The 24,915-nt window shown below is 41.5% G+C and overlaps 1 protein-coding gene across 1 annotated transcript; it reads left to right on the top strand.

Moving 5' to 3' along the window:
- Positions 1-11: 11 nt before the first annotated feature.
- On the top strand, positions 12-24,861 carry SART3 (spliceosome associated factor 3, U4/U6 recycling protein). The gene is made up of 19 exons (XM_037878372.2): positions 12-331; positions 3,202-3,328; positions 4,096-4,200; positions 7,718-7,902; positions 8,898-9,003; positions 9,983-10,107; positions 10,637-10,792; positions 11,740-11,878; positions 12,346-12,453; positions 13,530-13,607; positions 13,853-13,911; positions 14,688-14,797; positions 15,035-15,147; positions 15,628-15,704; positions 17,054-17,222; positions 19,142-19,602; positions 20,856-21,008; positions 22,925-23,112; positions 23,847-24,861. Exons 1-19 carry the CDS (start codon positions 140-142, stop codon positions 24,025-24,027), a joined length of 2,832 nt encoding a protein of 943 aa, XP_037734300.1. The 5' UTR covers positions 12-139; the 3' UTR covers positions 24,028-24,861.
- The last annotated feature ends 54 nt before the right edge of the window (positions 24,862-24,915 follow it).

Raw genomic sequence — 24,915 nt, 5'->3', positions numbered from 1 at the left:
GTGGCCGCGGAGCTGTGTGGAGCGAGCTCCTGGCAAGTGTTCGCTCTGGTCTGCGGGGGCGGTTCGGTCAGGCGCGCCAGCGGCAGCCCCACTGCTTGGCCGAGCTCGGCAGGCTGCGCAACTGAGGTAGCTGCACAAGATGGCGGCGGCGGCGGCCGGGGCCGAGGAGGAGGCAGCGGCGGCGGCGGCAGCGGCGGAGGAAGAGCGGCGGCGGGAGGGGGCTCGCGAGTCGGAGGGGGAGTGCGGGGACGAGGGCGACTCGGACTCCTCGGCGGACGGCGAGGATGAGGAGAAGGAGAACGAGGCCGAGATCCAGCGGCTGGAGGAGCAGGTAGGGGGCGGGGAGCAGCGTGTGTCCCTCCAGCCCCGCGCGGAGCCTCCCTCAGCGGGTCCAGGCCCCGGGTCTCCCGGTCGGGCCCCCAGCGCCCCGCGCACAGAGGCTTGCCGCGGCCGTCGGGGATGGCGGGGGCGGGGGTCTCTGTTCCGCGGCTGAGGCGCTCAGGAGGCGGCGGGGCCAGGTTCGGGGTGCGCGGGAGGGAGCCCCTCGTTCCCGGCCCGCCGCCCGGGGGGCCTGGCGCGTGTAACACGGTGCCCGGGTGCGGGTCTGGGCACTGCGACTCGGGCCGGGGGGGGGTCTCCCCTTGCCCGGGGCGGGAGCTGCGCCTGCCCCTCTGGCATCTGCTCCCGGCTCCCCCGGAGGACCAGTGGCGCTGCGCGGCCGCTCCGGGGCTTGGAAGGGTTTAGGTGGAAACAGCGGGCGCAGCTCCAGGTCTCCGTGCCACGTGCTCTCTGAGCAGGCGGTCCAGGGCTGCTGCCGGGCTTTCAGCCCCTCTCGGACGGGGGGAGAGAGCCTGGCTCCCGAGGGCCGGCTTCCACCTCGCCCGCCGCTCTGCGGCCCCCGTCGCCGTGGTGTCCAGGCGGGGGGCTCGTCGGTATTGTGAACGAGAAAAGACACTTCCTGTAATGTACATAAACTGGTCGCTCTAGTTGTCTTCATCTGTAAGGATCTTTAGGGCAGGGACTGTCTTTGTGTGTGTGTGTGTGTGTGTGTGTGTGTACATACATACATACATATATATATCAGTGTCCTTGCGTGTTGTGGGTGCTACTGGGCTACAAATGATTAATGAAGTATAGATATCTCTATAGAGCAAGGTTTCAGAGTAACAGCCGTGTGAGTCTGTATTCGCAAAAAGAAAAGGAGGACTTGTGGCACCTTAGAGACTAACCAATTTATTAGAGCATGAGCTTTCGTGAGCTAGAGCTCACTTCATCGGATGCTTACTGTGGAAAGTGTAGAAGATCTTATTATATACACACAAAGCATGAAAAAATACCTCCTCCCACCCCACTATCCTGCTGTGGGAGGAGGTATTTTTTCATGCTTTGTGTGTATATAGTATCTTCTACACTTTCCACAGTATGCATCCGATGAAGTGAGCTGTTGCTCACGAAAGCTTATGCTCAAATAAATTAGTTAGTCTCTAAGGTGCTACAAGTACTCCTTTTCTATAGAGCAAATGAATAAATATATGAGGGAGTCTTTATTATAGTCCCTCATTAAATATTGGGGCATAGTTAGCATGTGAAGACAGTGCGGGATTTTTGTGAACCAGTGGACTAGGAATGTGATACTATTGATGGGTGAATTTGCGGAAGAAAGTGAGTTTACTGGATTACACTTTTAGGCGTGGGGAATTCTTTCATGTATATCCATTTTGTAGGGTTAGTCCACTATTGTATAACTCTGCTGTCTGTTGCAAAGGATTAAGAAATCCTTTCAGTTTATATATAGTTTCAAATTCTTTGATCACACCCTGGAACTGCTTTCAAAAAACCAACTATCAAATTCCAAGTTTTATAATCATGAAATGTATGTAAATTACACTGTTCCTAATCCTGTCTATTAATTTGAGAATTGAAATGTGTACCTTCTCTGGGCATCTTGCTACAGAGCCCTTTCAGTTGGAGAGACACTCAGTATTTCTACAAAAGTGTGCTAATTGCTCTCAGTTTCAGAGTGGTAATTATGAAAATGTTATACCTGTGTAAAGGAGACCTACTCTTGTGTAATCCTTCAGCAATTTAATTGCTATGGCAAGCTATGGAATAGCTGCTAACTTCAGAGGGTTTTCTTTATGCACTGATTACTGAAATAGTTGATGGTTGCGGCCAGGAGCAGCAATTTTTTAGGACCGGTATAGTTTGAGAGCATGACTGTCTGGTGCTGAAATGGACTGCAAGGTGGACCCTACAGTAACAAGTCTAGGGATTTTTCTGAGCTTGACATACACTGAGAAAAGGGAGGCAGAACCTTAATGAGAAGAGAACTTCAGTCTTCTGACAGCTCAGAACTACTGTATCTTGTAGATGAGAACTGCGTTTGTTGGCTATTTCCAGTTACTGTAGCGGAAGCTGAAACTCTTTAGGTTTTTATATTAGTTTACTAGAGCAAATTCTTAGTTTTTTTAAACAATGTTATTGAAAAGTGGAGATTAACCCAGTTTGGATACATACCATCATTTTTACCATTGAAATGATGACTTGGTCAATATGCACAACTTGCATATTGACTTGCAGGCATTCAGGCATTCGCTTGCAGACACTGCTTGCAGGCTTGCAGGCATTCGCTTATTATGCTTATCACCTGAGGATCCACACTATTAAACAGTGGTTTCTTGCTCTGAGAGCCTAATTCAATCATCTGTATCAGGTTTATAAAGAATACTTCTGACATTTTCTGACATCTGAATACTTCTGTTATATGTATATATTTCACTTTGTGCCCTGAATGCGTTTTACAAATGATAACGAATGCACTACCCCATGAGGGACAGTGGGAGGTATGTATTGTATTCATCTCACATGAACAGACTGAGGCTATGTCTACACTACCATTTAGGTCGGTATAACGTATGTTGCTCAGGGATGTGAATAAACCATCCCCTGAGCAACGACCTAAGCACCAGCTGCCGCTGCTCGTTGGAGGTGGATTAATTAAATCGATGGAGAGCTCTCTTCTGTTGGCCGAGAGTGGCTGCGTTGCTGTAAGCTCTCCAGGGTAGCCATAACCTGAGACGCTGAAGTTCATGGAGTCGATGGCACAGTCCAAAATAGAACTCTGGAGTTCTGTATTCTAGTTTCCTGCCCCAGCTGCTAGATGTACTCTGTCTTACATTTCTTTAAATCTCATTTTTAAAGCTTTCCATCAATGCATTTGACTATAACTGTCACTTGGACCTGATAAAACTGCTCCGCCAGGAAGGAGAGCTGGTAAAGCTTAGAAGAGCCCGCCAGAAGATGAGTGAACTCTTTCCACTTACTGAAGGTACAGGATAATTTCAGTGTTATCCTTGTGAATCCCCTCCCCCGTTTTTAGCAGCTAAACTGGACATTTTGTAAAATATTTGCATTGAATTTTAACATGAAGTCCATGAGACCAAATCAGACATCTTTGGGGATTACTGTTATGTGGATGATTCTGGCTATAATGTCCAGTGTTGAGCGTACAAACTCCTGCCAAAAGGTTAATATTTTGTAATCGTCTGAAAATGATGCTGTTGAAAATTGCAGATAGCCCTTGAGCCAGAAGTTTTTTATTTATTTATTGATGGTACAGACAGCAGCTGAGTAAGCTTCCCTACACTGCCTGGCTGATGTGCCTTGGCCCTGACATGGAAGGATCTGTTCCAGGAGAGAGGGGGAGAACAGTCTCTGTGGCTATTCAGTGATTGGTATCGGCAGTGTGTTCAGAAGGGTATCGTTTGTGCTGGTGATCCCTTGTGCTGTGGACCATTGTTCACCGCGAATTGAACCTGACACCAAATATACTCTTTTCAAATAGGCATCATGGTAACATTCTGCCTTCACAAATAGAAATTTGCCTATATATTTGGTGCCATGGTGGTAAAAATTGGCCAAAGCTTTAGTGAAATTAACTGTAGCTAACTGTAAAGGTTAAAAAAAGCGTAACAAAAAAAAATCACATTTTCAAACAATTCTGTTTAGTGATGCCAGGTTAAACTAATTTCTTATCTTTTGGACTCTCTTGAATATTCTTGGTTATGTACCTCTAAAGTTCCTGCTGTTTTACAGAAATTTGGCTTGACTGGTTGAAGGATGAGATAAGAATGGCTTCTGAAAGTACCGATCGCGAGAAGGTTTATGAGCTGTTTGAGAGAGCTGTGAAAGACTATATCTGTAAGTTGCAAACACATCCTACAAAATAAACATTTGTAGCTTTGCATTCAAATAATTGCTTTCTTTTTTCCTAAGAAGGTGTTTTCTTATGGTTAATACTGAAACTGGATCAGAAGTATTAGTATGAAAAATACTCCCCCAAAGCTTTTTTTGGATCTGTGAGGAAAAGAATAGCTGTTTAAAAGTAGGTTTCAGAGTAGCAGCCGTGTTAGTGTGTATCCGCAAAAGGAACAGGAGTACTTGTGGCACCTTAGAGACTAACAAATTCATTTGAGCATAAGCTTTCATGAGCTACAGCTCACTTCATCGCTGTAGCTCACGAAAGCTTATGCTCAAATAAATTTGTTAGTCTCTAAGGTGCCACAAGTATTCCTGTTCTTTTTGTTTAAAAGTAATAACTCACAGTCTGTTGGTGACATATAGTTGGAGATTTCAAGTTTGTGCAAATTGGAGAGAAGTCGTTGAATGATTCAGATCGATTGTATCATTTCATTTATTTCAGCAGGCAGCAGATGGTGAGCACTACATTTTCTGGTTTTGTATCATGCTGTTACCTGATGAGGAGTATTTCCCTAAAGCTATTGAATCCTGTATCCCATAGTGAATTCTTCTATTCTTGTGTTTAGAAAGTGTTTTTAAAAGGCTTATTTTCAGTGCCTTGCATTTTTTCTGTAGCCCTTATTTTGTTAGTTCTTGCTGTCTTTAATGTATTTCATTGTGCCCACTGTCCATGAAAGCTTTTTCAGAGTGGGTTGCCATTATTACCACAAAGACACCATCCTTTATTAACCAACCTGCTAAGTACCTCAGCCAGCCTACACTTTACAGCGCTGGACCATGGGGACTCTCATTAAAGAGAGACAAATATCTGGTACTTGTCTACACCTGTTCACCAGGCGATGGCTGCTGCTAAATACCTAATTATTGCGCTGAACAACCAGGTTCGCTTAATGTATTATGGTGGTGGAGCTAGCTGTGAAATGAATTGGCAGATATTATGGAGGTATCAGTAGTGGCTTCATAGTTAATTCTTCAGATCTGCAGGCAAAGCCACTCTTGAACGTCTAAAAACCATGTAAAAAGGAATTATTCCCTCACCTGTCATAATTGAATTGATCTCCAAGAAAAGTGATGGAACTGCTTACCCAGCACTTCTTATCTCCATTTCCAACAGACCATTACTTCTTGTTTTTCTTTATTTTTTTTACACTATCTTTTATGATAGTTTGATTAGAGCAATAAAAATAAACACTCAAAGCTAAAGGGAAAGAGAGTGTGCTAATTTTCTAATTTGCAATGGCATGTGGGGGAGTGGGATGTATGGGACTTGGGAGATGAATGGCCCATCGAGTTTTGTTGCGGAGCTGGGAACATAGTGGAGGGCTATAGAGTCACATGGGAGCTCTGGTGCTCCGCCCTGCTGTCTGGCTCTGCTTTGCAGCTCTTCTGCCAACTTCTTTGTCCTTTCTTGCTTGTCTCTGCTGTCCCTATCGATGTCCAGCTCATCTTCCTTCCCACCCTTTCCTGAAGGCATTAAGAGTTTGGAGTTGTCATAAACATTACGGAATAGAGCCGGTTGGAAAATGGATTTTCCATTCCATGAAAATTTTTTGAAATGTCTGAAGTGTCTTTGTCTTGATTCGGGACAAAAAGACAATTTTTTTTTTTTTTGGCTAAATGAAGTTCTGAAAAAAGCTTTGTTTTGGGACATTTGGAATGTTTTATTTTGATTTCATCCATACTTTATATATATTTTAATATGAATAAAGTAAATTTAGAAACAAAATCAAAACATTCCATTCTAAACGTGTTTTTCCAATTTTTTTTAGAAACAAAATTTGCCAGTCTATCCAATTTTGCAAAATAATTGGTTTTGCCAAAACAGCATTTTCTGACAGAAACCTGTTTTTGATAGAATTTTTTTGACCACCCGTTACAGAAAATCTTTGCATCCACCATTTTCAGCCTGATATACTTTACTTTACTTACACACACTAGTATGGAACTACATGTGGAATGACATACAGAGAAACTTAAGAAATCCAAACAAACCCACTACTCGTTGAAAGACATGAGTGTAATAGTTAACATGGCTGGCATTTAAGGATGCCTGTTGGTAGGTCAGATAGAAATATGTTAACTATGGGAAGGAGGAGGTACAGAAGTTGAGGTTGCAGGGGAACTGGTGAGTGGATTACACTTAGGGTTTTGAGTGACTTGCTTTTTAGGGTATGTGATGAAAAGTTATTCAGTCTCGTATCCTTCGCTCTCTATACCTTGCCCATTGCCAGGGCATCCGTGCCCTTAATTGGCAGAGAAATTAGAATAATGGAAGTGTCGGGCTGGAAGGGACCTCAAAAAGTCAAGTCCGGCCCCCTCTGCTGAGGGTGGACCAGGTATACTAGACCATCCCTGATGGGTGTTTGTCCAGTCTGTTTTTATAAACCTCCAATGGTGGGGTTTCTACAACATCCCTTGGAAGCCTGTTCCAGAGATCAGCTACCCTTATAGCTAGAAAGTTTTTCCTTATATCTAACCTAAATCTCCCTTGTTGCAGATTAAGCCCATCATTTCTTGTCCTACGTTCGTTGGACGGGGAGAACTGATCATCATCCTCTTTATAAGAGACCTTAATATGAGGCTTCAGCAGTGCTGAGTGGGACTGTTACCTCCCCTGTCTTACATATGACCATCCTGTTAATATACCCTAGAATGATATTAGCCTTTTTTGCAATTGCATCACATTTTTGACTCATTCAATTTATGATCCGCTATGACCTCCAGATCCTTTTCTGCAGAACTACCACCTATCCTGTTATTCCCTGTTGTGTAATTGTGCATTTGAGTTTTCTTCCTATGCGAAATAATTTGCACTTGTCTTTTATTAAATTTCATCTTGTTGATTTCAGACCATTTCTCTAATTTGTCAGGATTGTTTTGAATTCTAATCCTGGCCTTCAAAATGCTTGCAACCCCTCCCAGCTTGATGTCATCTGAAGATTTTATAAACATACTCTCTGCTCCATTATCCAAGTCATTAATGAAACTGTTGAATAGTAACGAACCCAGGACGGACTCCTGTGGGACCTCACTAGATACACCCTCCCAGTTTGACAGCAAAGCATTGATAACTACTCTTTGAGAACGGTTTTTCAACCGGTTGTGCACCCGCCTTATAGTAATTTCATCTAGACCACATTTCCCTGATTTGCTTACGAGGATGTCGTGTGGGACTGTGTCAAAAGCCTTACTAAAATAAAGATATTGTCTACTGCTGCTCTCCTATCCACTAGGACAGTAACCCAGTCAAATTGTATTGGGGCAAGAGTGCATCATGAAATAATATTTTAGTTTCTCTTTTTCTTTGTTCAAGTGTAGGGTGCAAGGAAAGTATATTGTTAGTATATATTAGATGCTGTGTATAGGCTATAAACACTAGATGATTTGGGAAGTAGAAGGGAGACTTTTTTCCCTAGGAGAAGACTTTACTTCATTGTTTCTGATGACTTTTGTTTAGGTCCTGAAATCTGGCTGGAGTATGCTCAGTATTCGATTGGTGGCATTGGTCAGGAAGGTGGGATTGAGAAAGTTCGCTCAATTTTCGAAAGAGCGCTGACTGCAGTCGGCTTACATGTGACAAAAGGAACAGCAATCTGGGAAGCTTACCGTGAGTTTGAAAATGCCATCTTGGAAACAGTACAGGTAATGTTCAGATTTTTCTGTTATCTCAGGAGTGAGCAATTGGTGGTGTCAGTTCCAATAGGCTTCTCAACAATCAGTGCATCTGTTCCATTGCTGTGGAGTGGTGTCATTTGTGATGCACGCAGTGAGGAACCTCAGTCCAGATATTAGTTTCCTTCCTGCTTTTGCATTGGCTTGGCACTCAGAAAAATAGCTTTAAATTAAATCAAATATTTCATTATTAAACACTTGTTTTTTTCTCAGTAAATATTTATCAACAAAACTCACCCATATTTGTTTTCTGTCTTTGGAGATTTTCTACCTTTCCTCAGAATTCTTTCATTTTCTTTTTCTCTGTGAATGAGTGTTGGATTCCAGACAAAATTTCCAGAGCATATTTTCTCTTTGAAATATGCAAGCACAAAGCCTAAAAAAATAGTCCCACAACCTGGCCGATAACATTACAACTCCTGTTTCTTGGTATTTTACAAAATAAGACATTGAAGGAGCCACTTTCAGAATGCTAATAACTATTTAAATAGGGGTAATTGGAGATCATGGTATTAAGGAATCCAGTCTTTAGTCAGGGTTGTTAGGGTACCTGGAAGTCTTAGAGGATACATTTTGTGTATGAACTTCAGGGATTTATTAAATTAGGTTAGAAACTGTCTTGTAGTTACTGACATTGGGCTTGTGAATTGCTATTATCACATGTCACTGTCTTCATCAAGAACTGTAATAGGCTTGTTGTGATCTTAAATATAATTTACAAATGTATGTACATCTCAGTTCTTGGTGAGAAATGCTACTTGCATGCCTTAAACCTCCAGGCTGAGCAGCTTTCCTGTTGTGAGCTTGTACAGTTCTGTCACATGAGCTGCTTGTTTTCCGTGTCTGCTTTTTAAAGATTGTCATTTGGATCTGAGGTCTGTCATGTAAAATTGCACTTGGGTTTATTGTTTATCAACCCAGGACCCAAGGGAGTTGGGTAATGCTCAGTATGTCTTTGTTTGTAGCCAGCTGCTGGCAGTATTCCCTCCCCTGAACAGCAGCAGACGCTCTGTGCACAGCTTGAGAAGATCCACACGTTGTTTAGGCGCCAGCTGGGGATCCCGCTGCTAGGTAAGAGTCTATGAACTGGAGAAGACTGCATTAATAAGGCTATAAGTCCTCCTTTGAGTTGGGCAATGATTATGCCACTGAGTTCTCCTTTTGGTCATGCCACAGAAAATACTGCTGCAAGGGTTGTGTATTTTTGAAGTGATAAGTCATGGATGTGTCATTCTGAGGGCATCAGAGACTTTCTGTGCCTCTGCTTTGTTTGGAAATACTTTGCTTACTAATTGATAACTTGATTTTGCAACTCTTAAGGAAATAGATATTGCCAAAAATCTTTTAGTGCTTTACATACTTTGGTATAATGTGTCTTACAATTTAAACTAGGAACTTTTAAACAGAAGACAATAGGGCATGAAGATGCCATGGCTATAGGCATGGTATAAGAGTAGATCTGGGTGGGAAATGGTTTTCTTGTCCCACTAAAGCTTTTGAGATTTCAACCATTTTTTCCATTCCCCATCAGGATAAAACTGAGACCTCCTGAGGTTTTTCCAGGGGGGAAAAAATATAAAAGAAGAGCCTGCACCCCAAACTAGCCAATAGCCTGCTGGTTAGGGCGCACACCGTTATCTTAGCTTTTGGTGTTTCCCCCTAATGCCCAATAAGGTTGCCAGCTCCATCATGCTTTCACTTTCCTCTGTGTCCCCTTCCTTTAAGAGTCTAACCAAACCCAGATAAACACAGTTCTCTCACTTTTTTTGACTTGCACATGAAAACAGCTTGGCTTGTTCTCTCTCTTCCCTAAAGCCTTAGAGTAACCCTGCTGTGTTTTTGTTCAAAACCATTGACGTTTTAAAAACAGTTCGTCTTGAGTTTGAATTAGATTGTACTATGTAGGAACCGTTACCTCAGCCCTTTAACCAAGTGGCCAAGCTATACAACTCAGTATACAAACATGACAGCATCAAAACTCATGATGCTGAGTTCAGATTACTTAGTAAAATAATTTTCAGTTGCTTTGGTTCTTGGTATATATTAATAGACATGGAAACCACATATGCTGAATATGAAGAATGGTCAGAGGATCCTATACCCGAAGCAGTAATAAAGAACTACAAGAAAGCACTGCAGCAGATGGAAAAGAATAAACCATATGAAGAGGCACTGGTAACTACTTTAACCATGTGTTGTGAGACTAAGCAACCTGATTTTTCTAAACAACCTCAGAAGTAAACCAGTGACTTTGAAAACCCTTTTCAGCAGTAAGCAACATAGAGGAAACTTTCCAGTTGTCTGAATTATTATTATTATAGACACTGTTGAGAATTTTATAGCAGCTTGAAATAGTACTGTCTATACAGTGACTCCTACATCAAGAATCATTCTACAATATCCCTGTGGTGCCCATTAGAATTCTTGTTAGTTTTCCAGACCTTCCAGACATTTTGACCTCTTGGGATAGAAGTGTATATTTGAACCTTCCCAGAGCCTGACCTGTATTCAGAGATTGGTGAAAATCAAAGGCCATAATCCAGTTCCACTGCTTAGAGTTCTCCCAGATCTGCTGATGTTTTTGGGGCTAAACTCTTGTTCTTCAGAATATTGTTCTTGGCCTGTAAAATGCTGTTTTGATTCAAGGTTGATCTGTGTATCTTCCTGACTCTGTTTCCTTTTTGTACTCATATTTGTGTTCTAGTTGGTTGCTGAAACACCAAAGCTAGCAGAATATCAAGCCTATATTGACTTTGAGATGAAAGCAGGGGATCCAGCTCGCATTCAGTTAATCTATGAGCGTGCTCTGGCTGAGAACTGCCTTGTGCCTGATTTGTGGGCACGTTACAATCAGTATCTGGTAAGGAAAGCAAAAGAATATTATCTTTACCCTATTTTGTAGCCATAAGTGTCTCCTCGGATTCAGTGTTGGATTCTGCCTCAGTTTCCCCACTTTCATGTAAGCCGTTAGGCCAACTAATCAGACAGCTGCGACAGGTGACTAGATGTCCTGATTTTATAGGGACAGTCCTGATATTTGGGACTTTGTCTTACATAGGTGCCTATTCTCCCCCCGCCCCGGTCCTGATTTTTCACACTTGCTATTTAGTCATCCTAAACTGTGTCAATTAAGTTTTCACCAGTATCTCTCTCCTTTTTCTCAGGGATGCATTTATTGTTCAAACACAGACACACTTTGACATTGATCAGAACAGGTAAATTGGGTCCTGCCCTCTGGTCGATCCCAATGTGTTTTGTGTGTGGATGGGAAGGCGGTTAGAGCCAACACCCAGTAAGAGCCCAGGTTAACTCTGCAGTGAGGACATACCCATACTGAGCTGCTTCTTAGTCTCCTATCTTACCTCCTGGATAGTATTAAGTTAGGCGCAGGTGCTATACCTAGGTCCCTTAAAGGGGATGTCTTATGCTGTGATGCTAAATTATCTTTTCTTTCTTGCGCTCTAAGTGACTAAGAGGTTATTGGGGATTCATTCAGTGCTTTTATTACATCTGTCTCAGTACATCTGGTAGCATAGCAGAATGGGTTAATTGCTTGTGGTTTGTGCCCATTGAAAGTGGGACTAATATGCTACACTGTAACAGGGTGTAACATCTCCTCTCCCTTTTGAGGTGGTCAACTTGAAACTACAATTCTCAAAATTTATCTGAAATCAAAACGTTTTTTTTTTTGAAGGCAGCTTTTTTTTTTTTTTTTTTTGTAATGTATATGTCTGTGTTGGGGGCCTGTCTAATGAGAGGAGCAGTGGGCTGTTTTGCATCCTTTAATTAATCGTGTGGTTATTTTAGGACCGGCAGTTGAAAGTGAAAGAATTGGTGCTCTCAGCACATGATCGAGCTGTTAGGAATTGTCCCTGGACTGTCGGGCTGTGGAATCGGTATCTTTTAGCAATGGAGAGGCACAGAGTTGATCATCAGATTGTTTCTGGTAACGAAATACTGCTGTCATTAGTTATTTACCCTGTACAGAGCTAGCTTCCAAAGTGTTTGGACCAGGATGTTTTCTTGTAGACAAATGATGATGTGCATAGTATTGAACAAGGAATCGGAATCCATTCTGAAATATCACTAAAACTAGGTTGGATTAATGGAAACACAGTGGAACCATTTTACAGTAAAGTCTTTTTCCTGCAACAATTTCACGTTTAAGCAGAGGTTTCATTATAACCATAATTGCACATTACTGAGTTTAAACAAATTTGCAATTTTCATACTAATTTGCCAAATCAGAATATATTATATACAGGTTCCACTGCATCATTCAGTTTTTTGAAGTGTAACTTTTGATTCATAAAACCACAGAAATAGCTCCCTCCCATCCCCCAATCTACTAACTCCAGTTATTGGCAAAGGGAACAAAAGCAAATACATGTTTGGTTTTATTTTTCTCCCTAGAAAACTTTGAAAAGGCTTTGAATGCTGGTTTTATTCAGGCTACGGATTATGTAGAGATCTGGCAGGCATATCTTGATTATCTAAGAAGAAGGGTGGATTTTACACAAGGTAACTATATATAAACTTATGAGAATAACTCTCCTTAATTTAGAGACTAACAAATTTATTTGAGCATAAGCTTTCATGAGCTACAGTTCACTTCATCGGATGCATTCAGTGGAAAATACAGTGGGGAGATTTATATACATAGAGAACATGAAACATGGGTGTTACCATACACCCTGTAAGGAGAGTGATCAGGTAAGGTGAGCTATTACCAGCAAGGCGGGGGGGGGGCGGGAAGAGAAACCTTTTGTAGTGATAATCAAGGTGGGCCATTTCCAGCAGTTGACAAGAACGTCTGAGGAAGGGGGGGGGGGGGGGGGGGGAATAAACATGGGAAATAGTTTTACTTTGTGTAATGACCCATCCACTCAGTCTTTATTCAAGCCTAAGTTAATTGTATCCAGTTTGCAAATTCCCCCTGCTCTCCTGCTGGTAATAGCTCACCTTAAGTGATCACTCTCCTTACAGCGTGTATGGTAACACCCATTGTTTCATGTTCTCTATGTATATAAATCTCCCCACTGTATTTTCCACTGAATGCATCCGATGAAGTGAGCTGTAGCTCACGAAAGCTTATGCTCAAATAAATTTGTTAGTCTCTAAGGTGCCACAAGTCCTCCTTTTTGTGAATACAGACTAACATGGCTGCTACTCTAAAACCTCTCCTTAGTTTAAATTCTCTGCTCTGTCTTGCCTTTAGAAATGGCAATATACTCTTCTTAAAGAGCCTCTAATAATTGTGTTTAAGACGTTGTTAATTGTGGAGGAAATAGTCATTTGGTATTTGTTAAAACACAACTTGTACAGTTCACTAAATCAGTTCTCAGATGGCGAATAGATTGTCCCAAAATTCTTTCTCTATTTTTGATCTCATGGGCTCTATTTGTCCTTTTAAACTGGATATGCAATGACTTCTCCTGAAGTGAAAAATGCTTTTTGGAAAAAAAAAAACCCAAAATTTTGATTGGTGAAAGTGGATTTCTTCTTTACGCTGGACATTCGTGAAGAAACCATAGTAGGCTAAAGGAAACGGAAATCATTATTTTAAGGTGCAGATATATTTCTCTCTTTTTCTAAAGACTCAAGTAAAGAACTAGAAGAGCTGAGGTCTGCATTTGCACGTGCAGTGGAATATTTAAAACAAGAAGTGGAAGAACGTAAGTCAGAGCTTTGAAATATTCTCATTCTTTTCACTCCAAAATGGCTTCTTTTCTATTCTGTGTGTGTTACGTTGAGGCTGAGGTATATTCATTTTCTGATAATGTTCTAAGCTTGGACCACAAATGTAGTAAATCTGTAATGCAAGTCTTTTACTGTAGTGTTACAAATACTTGGCTTGTGAATCACTGCTTTTAAACATGTGTCAAACAACTCTGCCTTTTTTTTTTTTTTTAATCTGAAGGTTTTAGTGAAAGTGGGGATCCATCCTGCACTATAATGCAGAACTGGGCAAGGATTGAGGTAATATTTTCATCAGCCAGTTGTATTTAAATTGTGTTTATAGAGGTTTATATACTCCTTCCTCTGAACCACTTGGGCCCTTGTGTCAGTGTTCTGTATAGCTGAGGCTTTCTCCCTGTTCCACCACAACCACTCCAAACTGATCAGCCACTCATGGTGTACCTGAAGGCATGAGTTCAAAGACCCTTGAGTAGGCAGCAGTCTGATTCAGATTAGAAACAAGACTCATGGTATCTGTTCCTTGCTTTGCCACAACCTTGGTCAATATTGGATAAGTCACCTCTCTTTCATTTTTTTACACGTATAAGAGGGGATATATGCCTAACTTGCACAGATATTATAATCACAACATGCTTTGGTTTCCTCAAATTAAAGGTGCTAATGAAGATCATTTCAGTAGTACTGGCTGTAAAACTTTCCTATTTAAATAGGGCATCTGTTGTATCTATAAATATGAAGAAAGATGTTTTAATGTCTCATTATTTTTAAAGGTGTTCAGTCACAAATAATATCTGAAATTAAAGACATTCAGAAATATTTAAATAAGATCTTATGTAATGTATAAACTGAAATATATCTGGCAACCAGAGGTCAACATTGGGATGAGAAGAGCTCTAACTGTGGAGAAGTTAGCTTTCAATAGCAATAGTTTATTCTGACATTTCTTGCATGTCACTTAAAAGGTTTGCAAAGTGTGATGAATGTGCCTTTCTGGTTTCTTCTGTGTGTGGATGATTCTTACCTATATTGAATTTTTTTTAATGTTGCCTTTTTAGGCTCGCCTGTGTAACAATATGCAGAAGGCCAGAGAGCTCTGGGACAGCATTATGACTAAAGGGAATGCCAAATATGCCAATATGTGGTTAGAATACTATAACTTGGAACGGTAAGAATTTGACTTAATGAAGCAATGATTTAATTTCTGCCTCAGTTTCTCCATTTGCAAGATGGGTCCAGTGTGGTTCACTGGGTCATGTTTGTTTAATGTTTAAGTGCTTTTGAGATCTTCTAGGGAAAGCTGCTGTAGAATCGCTAAGTTTTAATAATAATGGGTTATGCATGTTATCTGGGAGTGAAAGCAGCAAATATAATTGCTCCTTATTGTCACATTTCCCCAATTCAGGGCCCATGGAGATACCCAGCACTGTAGGAAGGCCTTGCATCGAGCTGTGCAGTGTACAAGTGACTACCCAGAGCATGTCTGTGAGGTGCTGCTATCTCTTGAGAGGATAGAAGGTAACTTCTGTAGCCCACTATCGTGTCACTTTCTTGGTTTATTAAGTCCAAAGTCATTGCCCAGCGGAACTCCTGTGTCGTGAACTCTTAGCTAGTGAGGCTGTGCTTCTGGTGAAGTAGAATGGTAGTCCTGAATTGTTCCGGTACACAGTGCATTTTCTCAAGAAACCTCTACTTTCAGGGAAGTTCTGGGCAGGAAAAATTCTTTACTGGGTTCTGATCCAGAGCCCGTTGAAGTCGATGGGATTCTTTCCGTTGACTTCAGTGCACTTTACATCACACCCTATAAAAGGCTTCCATTGAATTTGATTTTATTCTAATCCTTTTAAAGACCACTAGGTAGATTAGGACTTTGTTTTTGCATTGTGTCTAATGATAGGTAATATTGAGGGATATTTCTAAAAGTTTCTTTTTCTTTAGTAAATGTGTTTTTTCCCCCAAATTATGGGAAGAGTAAAAATCATTTTTTGTATCCTATAGGCACTTTAGAAGACTGGGATGCAGCTGTTCAAAAAACGGAAAATAGACTAGCTCGAGTTAATGAACAAAGAGTAAAGGTCAGAATTTCTTTATATGAACTATCTGAAGTCAGTAGGAAACTGTTATTCCAAGGTCATCTTTACAGGAGTGTTTTGACTTAAGCTTCTTCTGTCAAGCCCCACAGATGATCTTGAAATATCTTCAAGACTAAGGCCTTGTCTACACTGGCAAGTTACTGCTCAGAAAAGCAGCTTTCTGCGGTGTTACTCCTGAGGTGTACACAGCCAGGCCACTAGTGCGCAGAAACTCCTCAGCTGCAGTGTTACAAAAAACCACTTCGATGAGAGTCGTAAGCTTTAAAGCGCAGAGGCTCCAGCGCTGTATTGGCAGTGTAAACACATTACAACACAGAAAGCAATCAACTGGCCTCCGGAAGTGTCCCATAATCCCTCACATGTCCGCTGTGCTCATTGTTTTGAATTCGGCTGCCCTGGAGACATGCTCCTCTCCCCTTTCAAAGCACGGTTTCTGACGGCCCTTGCATGCTGTGCTGATCTGCGCTGGGACACAAAGCAAACCTGTAATGTGGAATGCTGCTGCTGTTGAACACAGAGGCAGATGTGGTTTTGAGAGCGAGACACAGATTGCTGTGCAGAGAGCTGGAGAGAGAGACGGGGCGGGCGTTGATGTCGGGGTTTCCCGCTCCTTCAGGACTGGTTGCTTCCCGCCGCTGACTGAACTTACAAGACAGCATACTGACACAGTCTCTGTCCCCCAAAACACACTGTCTCTCCCCCCCCCGCCACACACACACTCTGCCCTCCCCCTTCAGTTGAAAAGCAGTTGTCAATGTAGTCGAATGCCCATGGAGCAATGGGATTGGGAAACCTGTGATCATCATGTGATGCTGTGCCTGCCCTATAAGGCATTGCAAACCCTTCCCAAAGCACCCTGCGGCCAGTTGCACAGTGGGATACCTACCACAGTGCACTGCTCTCTGCCGTTGCAAGAGCTGCTAATGTGGATGCACTCCACTGTCACGAGCACAGTGTGGACACGCAGCAGCGGTTTAATTCTAGTGCTTTAATAAAAGTGGTATAACTTGTTGTGCAGAAACTTGCTAGTGTAGACCTATCCTAAAAATTGCTAACATCCTAGTGTATTGATATAACTAGTTTCTTCTGTAGCGGACGTCTAGTTGATCCTTATGAAGAGGTAGAATTAACATGACAATTAAAACTATAGAAATGACCAACTAAAATCTATGTGTTAAGCGATCCTCCCGCTTGGGCTGTGTGTATAAAGCTTAGGGGACGAATCTATATCTCATTGCTATGGATACAAGCAACATACTTCTAAAAAGAAGTGCCTCAGAAAAAATCTGCTTCAGTTTGCAGTGACTGACAAAACTCCTCAATGTTTCCAGGCTGCTGAGAAGGAAGCTGCTCTTGTGAAGCAGGAAGAAGAAAAAGCTGAACAACGAAAGCAGGCTCGGGCTGAGAAAAAAGCTTCCAAAAAGGCTAAAAAAATGAAACCTGGAGACAAACGCAAAGTAGAAGATGATGACGATGGAGAGTGGGGGCAAGAGGAGGAAGGTATAAACTGTAGCTTAACATTTTTCACCACTTAAGACAGACAGCAGGACTTTTAGTTGCTTTTCTGCAGTCAGCACAGGTCAAGGAAGTCTTGTGGGGTCTCCTTGTAGCTGTGTGTTCCAAAGGGATCTTAATTTATCTCCACCTGTCAATCACAAAACTGCCTCTGTTGCATTTTTTGGTCATCAGTGATCATAAAATGAAATAATGAGTGAACACTTAAATTACCTTAATAATCGAAATAAGTTTAAAAGAATGCTCATTAGATACGTCTCCTGGCTTACACAATTATTTCATTGCATGTAAACACAAATTGAATGAGGTGGCAAAGTTTCCAGATGATATTAAACTGCTAAAGATAATTAAGACCAAAGCAGACTGTGAAGAACTTCAAAAAAGTCTCACAAAATTAAGTGATTGGGCAACAAAATGGCAAATGAAATTTAATGTGGATAAATGTAAAGTAATGCACATTGGAAAAAATAACCCCAACTATACATACCGTGTGATGGGGGCAAATTTAGCTACAGTTAATCAGGAGAAAGATCTTGGAGTCATTGTGGATAGTTCTCTGAAGACATCCATGCAGTGTGAAGTGACAGTCAAAAAAGCAAACGGGATGTTAGGAATCATTAAAAAAGGGATAGAGAATAAGATGGAGAATATCTTATTGCCCTTATATAAATCCATGGTACGCCCACATCTTGAATACTGTGTATGGATGTGGTCCCCTCATCTCAAAAAAGATATACTGGCATTAGAAAAGGTTCAGAAAAGGGTAACTAAAATGATTAGGGGTTTGGAACGGTTCAGAAAAGGGTAACTAAAATGATTAGGGGTTTGGAATCTCTCCATATGAGGAGAGATTAAAGAGGGTAGGACTTTTCAGCTTGGAAAAGAGGAGACTAAGGGGGGATATGATAGAGGTCTATAAAATCATGAGTGGTGTGGAGAAAGTGAATAAGGAAAAGTTATTTACTTGTTCCCATAATATAAGAACTGGGGCCACCAAATGAAATTAATGGGTAACAGGTTTAAAACAAATAAAAGGAAATTCTTCACACAGCGCACAGTCAACCTGTGGAACTCCTTGCCTGAGGAGGTTGTGAAGGCTAGGACGATAACAGGGTTTAAAAGAGAACTGGATAAATTCCTGGAGGTTAAGTCTATTATGGCTGTTAGCCAGGATGGGAAAGGAATGGTGTCCCTAGCCTCTGTTTGTCAGGGGGTGGAGATGGATGGCAGGAGAGAGATCACTTGATCATTACCTGTTAGGTTCACTCCCTCTGGGAAACTTGGCATTGGCCACTGTCGGTAGACAGGATACTGGGCTGGATGGACCTTTGGTCTGACCCATTCTTATGTATTAGCTAAACCCCAATTAGCTGAAATCTCCCTATTTTCCCCCTGACTCTATGTATGTCTTCCAAGCTATTCAAACAATTTGCATTTTCCTGTATTTATAACAGCATCTCAGAAGGTTGAAACAAAGGTTTCTCGTGGAATGTCTCCCAGAGGGAGGAACATGCACGCAGCCTTACTCAGGCTGGTTTGAGAAGACTGCTCATTTTTGGAAAGAATGCTATTACCCACTTGTTTGTGGGGAGGGAAAAACACATGATCATGCATATAGTTACAATGTGTGCGATGAGATAGGAAGGGGAAAAATTTGCCTGCTAACCTTGTTTCCCTTTAAAGCCTTCACTGTCCTAGGCATGCAGTCCTTCTCTCTCCAACTCAAAAAGGATTGCTCTTCTTTGTGTTATGATCTTATTTTGCACCTGCAGTTCCAGGTGCTGAGCACTTCCCTAGATCAGGCTGTTAGAGGAAGGCAGCCTTTCCCTTAATATATATGTAAATAAAACCCTGCTGTTTGCTAGAACATCTAGGTCATTTAAAGCTTTTGTTTCACTAAACAGCAGAGCAGCCCAGCAAGAGACACAAGGGTGATGGTGACAGTACGCATGCTGAAGAAGAGGTGGAAGATATGGAGATAGAAACTGGCCTGTTTGGGAGAAGTACACCTGCGAGACCAGCTGTTTCCTCTAAACAAAAGGAAAAGGCACCTGCAAGCCGAAAAGAAGCTCCCAGAGTTCTCCATGACAGTGCTAAAGATAATGTCACCGTTTTTGTCAGCAATCTTTCTTATAGCATGGCAGACCCTGAAGTGAAACTGAAAGAGCTCTTTGAGAGCTGTGGGGAAGTGGTGGAAATCCGTCCCATATTTTCTAACAGGGGGACTTTCCGGGGCTACTGCTATGTAGAATTTATAGATGAAAAATCAGCTCTACAGGCCCTGGGATTGGATCGCAGGATTGTGGAGGGGAGGCCAATGTTTGTTTCTCCCTGTGTTGACAAGAACAAGAATCCAGATTTTAAGGTACAATACTTCTTAATCATTCAATAAATAACCTTATTGATGAGATTGTATAGGAAAACTAGCAGCATGTCTAGTCTCCAGTAATCTTCCAAGTGATCAACCCTGCGCTAACCTCTTCATACTAGCAGTCCAGAATTTACGTTGAGAAATATCTGCACTAGATACGCTTGGTGCATGTCGGTGACATTTTTTGACACAATAGATTATCAATAAATAGCTTGATTGGTACCTTAGTGCAGTGGTTCTCAACCTTTTCTGTACTCTCCTGTTACTACAGGAAAAAAATCACTCCTCTTCCCTCTCCCCCGCCCGCCCTTTGCAATTTAGCCATAAATAAGGGAGGGTAATTGTGCTGCCTTGTTGATTGAGAAACCCACACTGTGATCTCTTTGGATGGTGGTAGATAAAGTGAAAGGCACTTGACTGGTTGAGCCTCCAAAGCGTTTGAAGCCCTTCAGAATTCTTGCATCTTTTCAGGTAGCTGAGCCACACGCTAGAGCTGACTTCTGCAGTGATCAGTGTATCTCTGACTGTCTACATTTGAATAAACCCTCCATCATTTGTGTACTCAGTGTAGTAACTGTACTTCTCAAAAAGCTCCCAGCTGTATATTTTTCAAGTAATCTGTAATATGCTTTTCAAGAGGCTGCAACTAGTGCTAGGTACATAACTAGTAATACAGGGAAAGGTTTGCGCCAAATACGGCAGAAGTAACCATTTGCAGGTATTGTATATAGTGAACTTTTATCCACTCATAATCCCAAAGTGCAGTGTTTGTGAAGCACATCAGCACTTCAGTTGACAGCCGTGGAAGTATAGTCACTATCCTTAAAGTCTTGCTAATGTTTCTGTGTTAGATGCAGAGGGGGTGTGTGCACGCATGCAACTTGCTACGCTAGCTAGATATCATATATTATTTTAACACTCAAAATATAGCATGAAGACACAGGGAAGCTATTCCTGAACTTGGAGCAGACCTATACTATTGTAGAGACTCATGGGGGTGAAACCTTTGCTTGCTTAGAGCTCAGACTGAATTCTTAGAAGTGCGTACCTGTTAGTGGTATTGTTGTAGTGCCTAAGAGCTCCAAGCAGGACAGAGGCCCTATTGTGTTAAGTGCTGTTATAATCACATAAGACACAACCCCAGCCTCATACTAATATTTAATAGTCTGAAATTATGGCGTAAATTGGACATAGGTTCTCTGAATGTCTGCAACTGGACAGGAATTAATGTCCCTTTTTTACCCCAGGTGTTCAGGTACAGCACTGCACTAGAGAAGCATAAACTATTTATTTCTGGTTTGCCATTTTCCTGCACTAAAGAAGAGCTGGAGGAAATGTGTAAAGCACATGGAAATGTGAAAGATATTAGGCTAGTCACTAATCGAGCTGGGAAACCTAAGGTAAGTGTCCAGCACCCATGTTAATCTAATGTTAACGTTAATCTAAATTTTAAAATAAACTTCAAAAGGAATCTCTTGGATATTTTGGGTCCAAAAGATAGATTTTGTGTTTAAAATCAAACAAGGGAGTTGGAATGTTTTCACAAGCTATTCTTAATCCAAAACCAGATTTATATCTTCTTTTGCGGAATCTGTAACCCAAACTTTTCAGCATTGTGTTAGTGCATGAGCACCAGAAAGTGAAACTGAGTCTGTCAGTCTTGTCCAAATTAAGTGAAATGCAAAAAGTATGGGTATAAATAGGAGAAAAAGATGTTCTATAGAACTTTCAATTTTAGTAATAGGCACTGGTAGTCTGTGAAGAATATGTATTTTTTAAACTGATCTCACCTGACAGTATCCTTCTGATGTAAGTATATGGAAATACAGCTGTGATCATAACTAGTTTTAAAACTACTTCAGTTGTTTTTAATTCTTTGACTCTAGTGATCTCAATATGTCTTCCAGCAATGGATGTGGCAGTAAGGAATTAGCCACCTCATCTCATGACAGATTTTGTTACATTTACACCTGTATAAAATTAAGGACATTCATTAAATGAGAGATTTTAAGTCAGCTACTGTTCCCTGAAAATGTTGCCCTTCCACATTTTACTCAAATAGACATGATTAAGTGGTAGTCACTCTAACAGCTGTCGTCCTGCTAATCATGTGTAAGTTGCATGTACTAAGAGCTTGCAGATCCATTTTAAAGCAATATAACCTTTCAGAAATGGTTCCCACTGTAGGTCTTGTAATCGATGCTCTCCACATGCTTCACTTAGCCTGAAATAGTATGTTCAGAGCTTGGCTTGAGCTGGGATTCCTACTTAAAAGCCATAGAATTTATTTAATCATTCATAGATTAAACAAGGTTACATTTAAAACTGGATATATTGTTATGGTCCAGAATGATGTGTCTTCAGAGATTATCCAGCCTTAAAAGTGCATACAAACTATGGGGCCCGAAGAGCAACGGTGACACAATTAAAAGGGCATAGTTTTGCACTTCGTGAAGTCGCTGCCACTATCACTGGCCTACTGTGCAGTGACAGCTGCTAGAAATCTGCTGTGTTGTGTGGGAGGAAGTGCCTCCATGCAGCCTCTCCTTATCCATGTTTAATTTGAAATGAGTGGGGAAACTCTCACCCACGTGGACCATCAGCAGTGTGGTTAGCAGCTGCTGTACAGTGAAACCTGAACAGAGAACCATTGCCTTTGGGGAATGCTTTGTTGCTGATGACTTAAAAGTATTCCCATGTGGTTTGTGGGACAAATTTCTCCAATCCTTCAGAGATCACTTCTACGATTCAGTGTTGATGATGTTGCCTAAAATATATTGGCTGCTCTTGAAACTAAAGTAACTGTTTATGCCATAGGGTAATGGACGTTTTAACCTAGTAAAGAATTGCAGCAGATTCCAGGTGGATCTTGCCCTTGTAGCTGCTAGATGATGCTGCATAGACTCTCACTAACTTTCACTGGGCTAACCTGTAAATCTGATGATTCTTTCCAGCCCTATGGTCTCAGCCTGGTTGCAGATACTCGAGAGCTGCAGTGAGGTCTCACCATGAAGACCGCATTCTGTGGTGTAGCACTTGAGTGACTGTGTTTACCTACTTGCTAATGTACAAAATACATTTTCAATTAAAAGGGGTCTCATGAGGAGCAGGTAGCAAACTCTGGTCTCTAAACAGCCATATAGCTTTGAATTTTTCAGCACACTTGCAGTTTCACCGTGAAGTGTGGGACTTCATCTCAGCCATATGTCATGTCTATAACCTACCATTGTCACTTCAGTCATCTCAGTTGAGTAAGTTCTGTGCAGAAGCTGTCATGCAGAAAATATACACTGACATTTACCTAATTTGTCTTCAGGGCCTGGCCTATGTAGAGTACGAAAATGAAGCGCAGGCCTCGCAGGCTGTATTGAAAATGGATGGCCTGACAATTAAGGAAAATGTCATCAAGGTGGCAATCAGTAATCCACCTCTCCGAAAATTCCCAGACAAACCTGAGGCAGGGAGAGCCTCGCAGTCTATGGTACCACGACAGATTTATGGAGCGTAAGTATTCATGGCATGTATTGCTTGGGGATGCTTAGAAAACATCAGGTCTGCAACACAGGGATACTTAGGAACCGCACCAAGGACAGGTGAGGATAATGTTTGAAAGGTGCTATAGAAGTGCCTTATTGTTATGGTTTAGGGAGTGGCGAATTCACAGGGTTGGTAATGGGATGTAGACACTTCCCACTTCTAGATTGCTAGTTCAAATCCAGCCCAGCCCAGTGCAGCAGTGACTGAAAGGTACCATGGTGTTGATGGCTGTTTTGATGATGATTTCTGATGTGAACATTTGAGCATAAAACTGGCCTGAATTATCTGCTATTGGCAGTCTTGGCAAATTGGCTAGGGTTTGAAATGGGTAGGAAGGCAGAGCTCTCCTTTCATCTTGGAAAGGTACTCCCACAGATACGGGTTTAAGGCACGCTAGTAGACCAGGGTTGTGCTGCTGCTGTGTATCTGTTCAATGGATAAACAGGAGACTTCGGTTTCCAGGGCTGTCAGGGTTGGTGCCTTTTGCCAGCACTAAAATACACTCTTTCAAAGGGCAACAAAATGAAGGCAACATAAACACTGCGTTGCCTGTTAATAAACGAGAAAGGAACAGTAGTTAAATGGGTGTTCCTTGTGGCAAACAAACCTTTGTTTCTTTCCTCTTGATTCAAATTAATGTACCAAAACCACCCCCTCAAAACTGCTTAATATTCTCAAACCTGCCTTTTGTTTTTTTTTAGACGGGGGAAGGGCAGAACTCAGCTCTCAATGGTGCCTCGTGCATTACAGCGCCAGAGCAATCTTGTGACAAAGGCCGAGAATGGGATGGTCCAGAATTCACCAGCAACTTCATCTGCATCCACTGAGGAGCCTAAAAAGATGTCCAATGCTGATTTTGCCAGGATGCTACTGGAAAAGTGAGCAAGAGTAAAATGAGAAATGCCTTTTTGGAAGCCATGTTGTGTCCTTATTTATGCTAGCAAGAGAAACAGCCAATCACACTCATGTGTAAATACTTCTCTGGACTGTTGCATTCACCGAGATCCAGAACGGGGCTGTACAAATCCAGTTGTTTATTTTTCTCTGAGAGCAAAAAGGTATGTTTCTTGTTCCGGTAAAATGGCTTTAAATGATTCCTCATATTGAGGGTAATGGGGGGGAAATCTTCACTTTACAGATTGGGTACAAGATGAAGTTTTATGGAGTATTCTTTTTTACTTTTTTAAAGAATGAGATGGTTGAGTAAAAGCTTAATGCTGTGATTTAGAGCCCCACTGGTCACAAGGGTTTGGTTGGTGATGGTAAACAGCCTCTGTGGCAACATACAACCCATCTTACACACACACAGACTTATTTCAGAAGTCCTGGGCCCGTACACCTCCTTCCATTTAAAAAGTTCATATGACAGATGCTAGTAACTTCACCACAATGGCCTATTTTAATATTGAGAGGGGAGGGAATTCTATAAAAATGTATTCAATTGATGTTCCGCTCGAGTTGCTCTGGTTTTATATTGTGTATTTGTAAATGACATTCAAACTGTTATTTTTAAGCTTCATAAACAATATTAGAGCTGGTACCTTTGTTTCATGTAAAAGCTGTATATGCTACTGCGGACCATTTTACCTTTTGTTTGCTAAACGACTATTCCATGGCTTGACAGTTGCTTTCTGTATGGTTTGCTGCTTGAATTTTGTTTTGTACACAATGTGAAGTGCGAGTTATTGCTTTATTAAACTAAAGTTCTCAAAGGTTTTTTAAAATACTGTCACTTTTGTTTAGATATGGTGTCTGAATTGCATACGGAAG

The sequence above is a fragment of the Chelonia mydas genome, chromosome 15, assembly GCF_015237465.2.
Source record: "Chelonia mydas isolate rCheMyd1 chromosome 15, rCheMyd1.pri.v2, whole genome shotgun sequence".
Taxonomy (NCBI): domain Eukaryota; kingdom Metazoa; phylum Chordata; order Testudines; family Cheloniidae; genus Chelonia; species Chelonia mydas.
Note: the sequence above shows the minus strand (reverse complement) of the source record. Positions and strands in the feature narration are given on the sequence as shown.